Source organism: Dromiciops gliroides, chromosome 4, assembly GCF_019393635.1.
Source record: "Dromiciops gliroides isolate mDroGli1 chromosome 4, mDroGli1.pri, whole genome shotgun sequence".
Classification (NCBI taxonomy): Eukaryota; Metazoa; Chordata; class Mammalia; order Microbiotheria; family Microbiotheriidae; genus Dromiciops; species Dromiciops gliroides.
Window position 1 is genome coordinate 356,215,839 of NC_057864.1, and position 10,391 is coordinate 356,226,229.

At 36.4% G+C, this 10,391-nt stretch overlaps 1 protein-coding gene across 1 annotated transcript; it reads left to right on the plus strand.

Annotated features, from left to right (window-relative positions):
- Positions 1 to 2,295: 2,295 nt before the first annotated feature.
- On the plus strand, positions 2,296 to 7,013 carry FABP7 (fatty acid binding protein 7). The gene is made up of 4 exons (XM_044001959.1): positions 2,296 to 2,611; positions 3,123 to 3,295; positions 4,351 to 4,452; positions 6,665 to 7,013. Exons 1-4 carry the CDS (start codon positions 2,539 to 2,541, stop codon positions 6,713 to 6,715), a joined length of 399 nt encoding a protein of 132 aa, XP_043857894.1. The 5' UTR covers positions 2,296 to 2,538; the 3' UTR covers positions 6,716 to 7,013.
- The last annotated feature ends 3,378 nt before the right edge of the window (positions 7,014 to 10,391 follow it).

Here is a 10,391-nt window from a genome sequence, read left to right on the forward strand (position 1 = left end):
TGCCAAAGGGGTTGGTGGGGGGGGGACACAGAAGGAAGGGTGGTCACCATATTCGGAGTTCATCAATAGTTATTTTAGTATTAGTGAATCATTCTTTCACATTTCTTTTATCTATGAAAAACCCTGTCCTAAAAGAAGATTTACAAAAGGGATAAAAATTAAATCCTAATGTGTGAAAGGAAAATAGTGCCTCTTAAAATAATCCTCCTAGATCGCATTTTACCATTTCAATCCTGTATTATTGTGGAATGGAACATGAAAAGTATTTAAATCTACTAGTGTCAGATATCTGAGAGCTGCTTACCTACAGAATTGTTTTGTAGCAATTTGTGCTTTCTTTGGCTACAGCAAAATAATCACCCTCACATCTTCAGAGACATCTGGAAAATGTAATCCAAAAGACAGTATTCAATATTTTTCAGTAGCTATAATGTATCTGGATTTTAGTAAGGCCTTGATATTGCTATGATGTCCTTCCAGGCAGGCTGACTGTAAGTCAGTCCAGTGGTTTGATATTTATTGAATAACTGATTTGGAGTGTGGTTTATTCATGGTGTGTCCCAGGGCTCCATTCTCAATCCTGTTCTGTTCTACATTTTCAATCTTTTAATCTTTAAACATCATGTATAAAGACAAAGACAGTTCTTTGTATTTAATTGCTGACATGGAGCTGGGAAAGGTAGCTAATAATTTGAATGGCATCAGAATCTCAATTTAAACATCTCAAATAGTTGGAACAATAGACTGAATCTTTTGTCCATTAATAGAGAGTAATGCAAAGTTCTCTTAACCGAGGTTTAAAAAAATTACAAAATTCTAGAATATGGAAGACATGCCTTAAGAATAGTTAAGATCTGGGAGACTCAGTGTGTGACATGATCCATTCTGGGTCCCTGCAAAAAGATGAGAATTCACTACTTCTGGCTTATCTCAGCCACCAGAAGAAAGCCACATAAAATCTTCCTCTTATCATACCCTGCCTCTCCTGTCCCCACCTCCCATCTTTCCTTCAGAGTGCAATAATCAAATATATACCATTGCTTCTGGAAAGAAGACGTTATTCCTTTGCCATATGGTTCTACTCAGTATCCCTTTGACTTTGCCTTTTCTGAGAAACCATCACTCTCTTATGTGTCTTGCCTCCCCTTATTATAAATTCCTTGAGAACAGGGGCTGCCTTTTTAAAAATTTTATGTTTTTATTTGTATCTCCAGCTTTTAGCATTGCTTCAAACACAGTAAGGGCTTAATAAATACCTTTTCATTCATTTATGGTGATTTGGGGGCCTCCCAGGGAATTCTAATAGCTCCTTAAAATTCTCAAGTAGTCTTAGAAATATTTTGTTTTAACATAAGTCAGCATGACTTATAAGCACACGTCAATTTCAGCTATACTCTATATGAGTAAGAGCCTGTGGAGAGCTACTGTTGGAAGCAGACGCCCCTGCAACAGCTAGTTTCTTTAACTTTTGCTCTCCTCCCTATGCTGCCTTAGATTGGTAGCCCTGGAGAAACCATAGGGTCCTATGGTGCAGGCATGTGAGGACTCTGTCTTTGAAAATGCTAATCATTCAGATATCCTGTCCTGCTTTTTCTAGACAGTTTCTACTGTATAATCTGGGCAAAGAAGGAAAAGTAGCACACTTTTCTCTACCTAGACAATTCCTATTTCCTCCCCAACCCCCATAATGAACCCTCTTACCCTTTCTTGGATGCTTTCTCATTGCATTCTAAGTCTCCTATTCTTGCTAAGGACAACGAGGGCTCTAAAATCTGCTTGTTTTCTGTTGGCAGGCAGGGCAACACACATCATATATGGGGAAAGGCCCTTTTTCCCCTCCTGGTTTAACTTTATCTCATATTTGACACTCTCTCTCTCTCTCTCTCTCTCTCTCTCTCTCTCTCTCTCTCTCTCTCTCTCCACTTACTCTGAGCAAAATAAAATTAAAATTAAACCAGGAGTGGATGAAGGCCCTTTTCCCCCTAGGGGGGGAGTCTTCAACATCCTTTGGTTTAAAAAACTTGGCATTACTGTAATTTTCTTCATGGGGCTTTCATTTGTCACCATCTTCATGTTCAACGGAAATCAATCTGAATGTCCTATTGAGTTTTTCTTTTTCCTTTTCACAGCCTTGTGTTAGTATTGCCAAAATTTCAAGCTAAACTTGAAAGACCCTCTCTCATTTTTTTTTTTTTGCTTCTTTCCCCTCCCCCCAGCCCTAAGAAGGCCTCCCTTTGCATAGTCCCATCAGGGATAAGGGCTGTAGTGTGCAGGGTGGGTGGTGCCTGCCCTACTCTGCTGACCCAGTGGCCTGAGCCAATCACAAAGAGGATTGGGCCCCTTGCTCCTCGATTCCATTCCCCCTCCCCATCTCCAGGCTCCTAGAAAGAGGGACAGGGGAGGGGTGGGGATTTCAGCTCTAATCCTTGCTCTTTGCCCACCTCTACTTCAAATAAGAAGCTGGAGCTGAAGTGCACGGCCAGGAAAATCAAGCAGATCTTCTAAGTTGTCTCAAGCTAGAGAGGGGAAAAAAAAAGAATGGTGGAGGCTTTCTGTGCTACCTGGAAACTGACCGACAGTCATAACTTTGATGAATACATGAAGGCACTGGGTAAGTAAAAGATAAGACAACTCTTTCTGAAAACCACAATATGTATGTGTGTGGGGTTTTCTGAATCCTTTTTCAACTGTCATGTGTGGAAGACTAAAAAGAAAGGCAGAGCCCAGGTCTCCAATTCTGAGATTGCTTTTTCCAGCAGATGTAAATGTAGCCTTTGTTATCTGTCCTCTCTAGACCTAAACCTGGATTCTTCTGACTGGTTTGTGTTTACAATTTGAGGCTAAAAAGAGCTTGCAGATGTTTTGATTTTATCTTCTTTTCATCAGTGTCAGTTATTTTGGCAGATAAAATCATGTTACATGACTAAATATCTGATTGTGCCTTAGGATGCCTTGATTTCCCAGACAGCGTTTTGGTGTGGGGTGGGGAGTGTGAGTGTGAGGAAACAGGAAAAACGAGGAAAGGTTTTGAAAGTTGTCTACTAGTTGCAAGTTCTCACTGCAAGTCCAGCAACTTTTGGAGGTCCGAGAGTGACAAGTATTGTTTCTCCTTGGTGCTGTAGGAGTGGGTTTTGCCACAAGGCAGGTGGGAAATGTGACTAAACCAACAGTGATAATCAGTCAAGAAGGGGACAAAGTGGTGATCAGGACTCAGAGCACCTTCAAGAACACAGAAATCAGCTTCCATTTGGGAGAAGAATTTGATGAAACAACTCCAGATGATAGAAACTGCAAAGTAAGTAATTCAACTTCTCCCCAGAAGGGACAGAACCCGAGTGAGGTTGTTAAGGAAGGAAATTTAAGCTTTAGGATGGAAGGAAAATAACTTTATCACAAGGAGAGCTATCTAAAAGTGGAATGGGTGGGCTACCTTGGGAAGGGGGACTCTGATCAGTTGTTAGATATTGATATATCTAGTTGTTGGATATGCAATAACTATTTGTATGTATCTATATCTGTTTGTCTATCTGCCTAGCTATCTATATCTTTATATCTATCTCCATCATCTATCTATCCGTCTGAGATTCTTTTCAAGGTATGGGTTGGATTAGATGCCCACTGAACTCTCAAATTTGAAATTCTGTGTTTAAACTCTCCCCATCAATTTCTTTCTGTGGGGGATTTCAATTCAGTGGTGGGGAGCCCTGGAAGGAATCATTTTCTACTGGGAAGACTTTTATCTCATTATTGGTACTTGGGGTATCAGATCAACCTCCCTGATCCACGATCTATTTTGAGTTCTTTCTCTAGTTCAAATTTTCCCTTTTCATTGAGGCTATGTCCTATCTTTCTCCTCATTTTCTACTTGAACTATATTTCTTAAACAGTGCAAACTGAAGTATACATTCAAAAGAAGCGAACATGCATTCCTCCTAACTTCTTTGAGAAGATTGGATGAAAATAACATAAAATTTGTTTCATTTCAATGCTTCATATAGGTACAAATGGTATAGAAATGAATAATTATTTGTTTTGATATGAAATTTTAATTTCTTATACATGAAGGCATTGAACTTTTAACTAAGCTATGCACTCTAATAAAATAATTAATAACAGAAGTTGTGTAATCCAAGTTTTATTATAGTTAATTATAGTATAGCAATTGTGTGTGATGCCAACCATAGATTGAGCTCTTACCATAACACCAATCAGTTGTTCCAGTTGTTTCACAAATTTCCTTTGAAGAGAAGTTAAGAACTGTGTTGCTTCCTTTTGGGCTTAAGCACCTTATGAGAAATCTTAACTATTTCTATTGTTGTCTTTGTTCTGTTGTGTTTTTGTTCTCTATAGTCTGTTGTGAGCCTGGATGGTGACAAGCTAGTTCATGTTCAGAAATGGGATGGCAAAGAGACAAACTTTGTAAGAGAAATTAAGGATGGTAAAATGGTCATGGTGAGTAAGAACAATGCATTCTGTCTAGAATTTATTTAGTTTATAATGTGCAATATGAGTAGTAAAAACCTATTAATATGTGTAAAAATAATTTTTTTCCCCACAACTCTGCTGTTTGAAATGCAGAACATATGGCAGATAGTATATGAGAGGTCAGTCAATTGCATATTAAGTATATAGCAAATTTTCTCTTGGTAATGGTTACAATGTGTAAGAAAAAGGACTTTGGTAGAACGGAATTGGTAGAACGGAATGTCTAAACCTCAAATGAAATAAAATTCTGCATATAAATAATGAATTCTGAAAATATGAAAGAATGGCAATCATTTTATAATTAGAAGAATAATTTAAAAGTTTACACATATAATTGATGAGCAGCAAGAAAATGTTAGCACCAATATATATTTGAAATACTGGCATAGTTTAAAAGTATAGATATTCAATATTTTCAATAATAAAAAGATAAAAGTATATGCTAGAAAATAAAAAAAGAAAATTAATTTTTGAATTTATTTTCCTAAACCAATTAAGGTGAACAGAAGTGGCTTTACATGTGTAAAAAATTATGTAATACTTTGATCCACCTACTTTGGACAACTTATTGTATAATGTAGGGCAATGGCATTTTGATGACACATATTTGAGGGAACTCATTTATTCTTTACAGGTTTTTTTACATATTTAAAAATAATCAGAAGAGTTAATTATGTAAAAGTATTTACTATTTGAATAATAGGCTCTGAACACTTGAACAACCATTATTTTGTAATGAAATGCAAAAATTCAGTGGATTGCTGAGTGTAGAAGGTAAAGGAAAGGGAAAAGAAAAAAAATGTACTAAGAACTAAATTTTCTTTCCTTATCTGAGTGCATTTACATAGAAAACATTAACTGTAGATAGATAATATCTTTCAGATGCCAACTCCCCAACCCCTATCATAGTAGCCTAGATTTATATGATGCTGTGTGTGCAAATTAGAAAACACTTTATATACACTGGCAGGCATTGCAATATTTTCAGGCCCAATTTACACATGAGGCAATCAAAGTGGTTTCTTGAACTGATTCTGTGACTTGCCCAATATGACTTGGGTGACTTGCCTCTTTTGACTTCAGTTCCAATGCATTTTCACTTCATGACTGTTTTAAGTGAAGGTTCAACTGTGGTCAGTGATGAATTACAAACCAAATTTCAATAAAAGTCATCAAATAAAAAAATTCCAGAAGACAATGACACACTGAACTCATGCAGATAATGTCACCTGTATTTGTACTAGTACATGAAATGATAAAACCTAAAGGAAACTTGAATTTGGCAAAACACATAAACACCATTTCCCTCTGTTTTGTTTGACATTCATATGCTAGAAAATACAGGTCAATAATTTGGACTACTTTAACCATATTTGTAGTCCTATCCCTGGATTCCAACCATAAAACACAAAGGATCACACAATCCCCTGGTGAATTTGTGTCCAGCTATTCCAAAGACTGCATTTTTGTCCAGATAATTTTTGACAAGTTGTGTTCAAAATCTGCCAAAAATTTAGTGATACCAAACTTAGGAAACTATGCTTTGCAAACCAGTACAAGAGAATTATACACACACACACACACACACACACACACACACACACACACACACACACGTATATGTATCTCTCTCTCTATATATATATATATTTTTTTTTTTCCTTTATGAAGAATGACTCCTGAATTACCATTAATTTTCCTTTAGACAGTTGAAAAAAATCATCTAGATACATCAGGCCCAAAGCTTGGGTCACTTTAGGTTCCCTCAGTTAGACCGTATGATAAATGGGATGGAACAACAGAGTTGTCATCAGGATGACCTAGTTTCAAATCCTGCCTTCAAAGATATTTTCTAGCTGTAATATTCAATATAAGCTATTGTTGCTACTATGATCATTTAAGGTATAATTACGTTTTCTCATTTGACCTGATTCCTCTGCCAATATTTATTTCACTTTGTCCATAAAGACTTACAATATGTATATAAATGAAATATTTAGAACTATATATAATCTTAAAGAAAAAAGTGGAAGAATTAAAAAATGTTCAGACAAATTTTTAAGCATATGAGTTTTAAAATTCCATGTAGTTTAAATAACAATTAAAATATTTTTTAAAATGCCACCACTGACATGGTTTTTCCTGTATTTAAAGTGTTATTTATATTTTAATATTTCAGACTCTCACCTTTGGAGATGTTGTGGCTGTTCGTCACTATGAGAAGGCATAAACAGCATCATGATGGTCCCCTATGCAGATGAACATTTAAGGAGAAGGTTTTTTTTTCCTTTCCTGTCACTCTGATGAGTGCCACTATACTACTGTTGTGAATGCCACTGATGTTGAGCTGGAAGGTGATGAGCCTTTAAAAAAAGTAGCTTAAGTCAATTATCCCACTTATAAATTGAATACCTACAAAAGCTTTGCATGGTCTTGGAACTACATTTTTTTACAAAAGAAAAATAAATAATTTTTTATGATTTGTGGGGGAAATTCAAGTCAAATAAAGATAAAATGTTAGAACTATATGCAACTTTGTGAATTAATGGAAGTATTTTGGCTGGGAAGTAAGCATCAGGGCAGTTTGTAACAAATTAGTCTTTTATAAAGGCTTAGAGTTCTAAGAGTCTTTTTGTGCCAAATGCCAAAAAAAAAAAAAAAGTCCAACTAAATACACTGATGCCTTGTTGTAACACTATTCTTAGAGTCAATGCCAAATTATACATGAGAATATAATAAGGTACTTCTGAAAATTAGACCCACTTATACAGGGGCCAAGGTACCTACTATCCTGGGCTGTTAAAACTGGGCTTTAATACAGTCTAAAGAAGCAAAATAAATTTTCAAATTTTATTATTTAAAATGAAACTATACAAAAAATAACCTGGAATGGAGGGGAAAGCTTTCAGTTAAGATTTAAATTTGAAAACCCTTTTTTGTGTCATGGACTCCTTTGGCACCATAACAACACCTATGGATGCTTTCTCAGAAAAATGTTTTTTTAAATGTATAAAATAAAATACATAGGGTTACAGAGGAAATCAATTCTACTGAAAAAACATATCAAAAATATATAGAAAAAAAGCACACACATACAAGTTCACAGATCCCAGCTTAGGAAGCTGTTTTAAGGTTGGAGCCTTTAGAAGAATCAACACTTTGACCTGATTTCTTTTTTTTTTTTAATTTTTTTTTTTAAGTGAGGCAATTGGGGTTAAGTGACTTGCCCAGGGTCACACAGCTAGTAAGTGTTAAGTGTCTGAGGCCGGATTTGAACTCAGGTACTTCTGACTTCAGGGCCGGTGCTCTATCCACTGCGCCACCTAGCTGCCCCCTTGACCTGATTTCTAGAGCAAAAAATGCATGATTTTAATTTACTGCTCTTTTGATTTCTTAGGAAACCCTTTCTGTGTGATCTGAAAAAAAAAATGGGTAAACATTCTTTTTCTGGGAAAAATATAGTTCCATTTCAATGAACATAGCTACTCAATCCATTTCAATTGTATATTTAAAAATATTTGAAAACTTTTATCTCAAAGTATTGTGGATAGTCTTAGCAGGGTGCTGAATTACTTTAGTGACAATGATGTCTAGTGGGATAATTTTAAAATCCAGATAGTTATCTGGAATTAACATATGAATGAAAACAACTACATACAATCAATTTACTGACTGGTAAGACAGAGACCTTTCTGGGTAAGGAATTCCTACAGTTTTCCAAATACTATCAGGACTCTCTTATGATAAGGCTTGAAATGGGCCAGTGAGATGATGTTTTCGAATACCACATCCTGACATCTGTTATTTCTAAATCCTGTCTGAAAAATGATCAACCCAGATCTGTTTTATGAAGTGCTTATGTGTAATATTTGTTTCCCATCTCCATTCCTAGGGATGCAAAGTTGGCATTTGGGCTTCTTGAAATGGAGCTGGATTTTATAATAGTGGCAATAATTTCCATAACAATGGATTTACTTTTCCCTGATGGGGGGACTGATAAATGGGATGGAAAGAAAAGCTAAGCTAGAAAGAGTAGCATTGGGGACAGGATTTGAATGCAAAATAGTTAACATTGGCAATTTTCCTGCCCTTTCCTTGGATGCATTCATGCTAATTCTAAGTACTTTCTTCCTCAAATCTTACCCTGTTTACATAGAAACAATGGCACACAGTTATATAGCCCTTAACAATTTACAAAGCACTTTCTCATAGCATCCCTGTGTATTTAGTAGTACACATATTATTATCCCCAACAGCTGGAGTCCTGAGACCCTTCTTCGCCTGGGCAGATGGGCAGTGGAGAAGTTAGAGCAGCTATAGCAGTGACTGTCACATCAGATTTATCAGAAATGTTGGTCATGACAAGATGACTTGGGGCATTGTGTGTAATTTTCCTTGGGCAATCCTTGGGTCAGAGGGTTGGGGGCTTAGCTGTGCAAGGAGGTCATTTCCTGTGCCCTGTGGCACTGCCTCATTTTAGGTAGACTATAGGAGTAAAGTAATAGAGGAAGAAGGGACTGCTAATTTGGGACCACTCTGGTCAGGCCTTGCTTCTTACTATAGAAACAGAGAGAAGCCACTCCTTGTATCCCTGTAAACTTATCATAAAGAACTTTAAGGAAATTGGATCCCAACACCTTGACAAGTTTAGTCAATTATCTTTAGAGGAACATAAATCCATAATGAAGAAATAATTTAAAGTTGGGAGGTAATAAGCTCGGTTAGCCCACATGTACTTTTTTATGGTATGGAGGGTAAGATTCAGTTTGATTCATCTAACATTAAGCCCCTACTGTATGCAAAGCATACAGTGTAAAACAAAGTGAATAAAGGACTAGTTTAGGAGTAAGGGTGAGCTGGTTTTAAGTGTTGCCTTTGACATATGTTGACTGTGTTTTTGGGAAATTCTTTTAACTTCTCAGTGCTCCTGGCATTTCTTTCAGAGTGTAAATTAAAGAGGACTTGCTGATCTAGATTGGTGAGGAGAGTTTTCCACACTGGGAATTGTCCACATGTATTCAATGATAGGTCTGGCCTGAAAAAACAACAAACTATGTTCAAGGCCCTGTGCCTTGTTTTAATTCCATTGCAATTGGCATATTCGTTGTCCTAGGAATAATATAGTTTTCACAAGATGCTGAGTGTTTTATAGCATATCACTAGCACATTATGATTTTCCTTCAGGCCATATGTTTCTGGTATTTTCCCCATCTCATATCAACGACTTGTTCTTGGATCTCTTTTATGAAAGAATCTCTTAATAGGGTTTGCTCAGTTGAGGTAAACATTACCAGGACTCTCTGACATTCTTTGTAGACTTTTTGAAGTTGTTCTGTTAAGTCCAAGCTCTGTGTTTTGTTCTTCTTTCAGAGATTTGCCTTTGGAAGTCCATCTTTTCTTTCCCCCTCTTCTCTGATTAATGACTGAAAAGTTGTCTTCTCAAACATTGCAATCTCTGTTACCAAAATTTTCTTTTTCTGTCTGATGTCTGATGTTGCTAATGTTACACTTAGTGTTCCTACCTGCAATTATTTTGGTTTACTTTTCTGTTTCTTTTAGGTCTTTTTTTTTTTTTTGGCTAGGAATCCATTTTGTGCAAAAGTAATGTTTTTCTTTTAGTACTTGTTTCCTTTATCAAACATATTGAGGAGCAGGATAAACTATGTGTATTCCCTTTTCCCTAAGATGATTCCTTGAGGCCAAGGTCACTCACTGCATCCTGGGCTGTTACTAGTCATCTTGATTTTTGTCTTGCAGTTGGACTTCGAGGACTTTGGAGGAGAGAGTGAGGCTAACAACTTTGCCCAGCTCTGCCTCACTTAAATCCAATTCCAAATCAAGACATCACCCATGTGATGTCATCGGTCCCCTTCAAGAATGAAGGATGAACAACAATATTATTACCC

Coding starts and splice junctions, on each gene's coding strand:
- FABP7 (XM_044001959.1), top strand. CDS start 2,539: ATGGTGGAGGCTTTCTGTGCTACCTGGAAACTGACCGACAGTCATAAC. Junction 3,296..4,350: donor CAGATGATAGAAACTGCAAA/GTAAGTAATTCA, acceptor TGTTCTCTATAG/TCTGTTGTGAGCCTGGATGG. Junction 4,453..6,664: donor AGGATGGTAAAATGGTCATG/GTGAGTAAGAAC, acceptor TTAATATTTCAG/ACTCTCACCTTTGGAGATGT.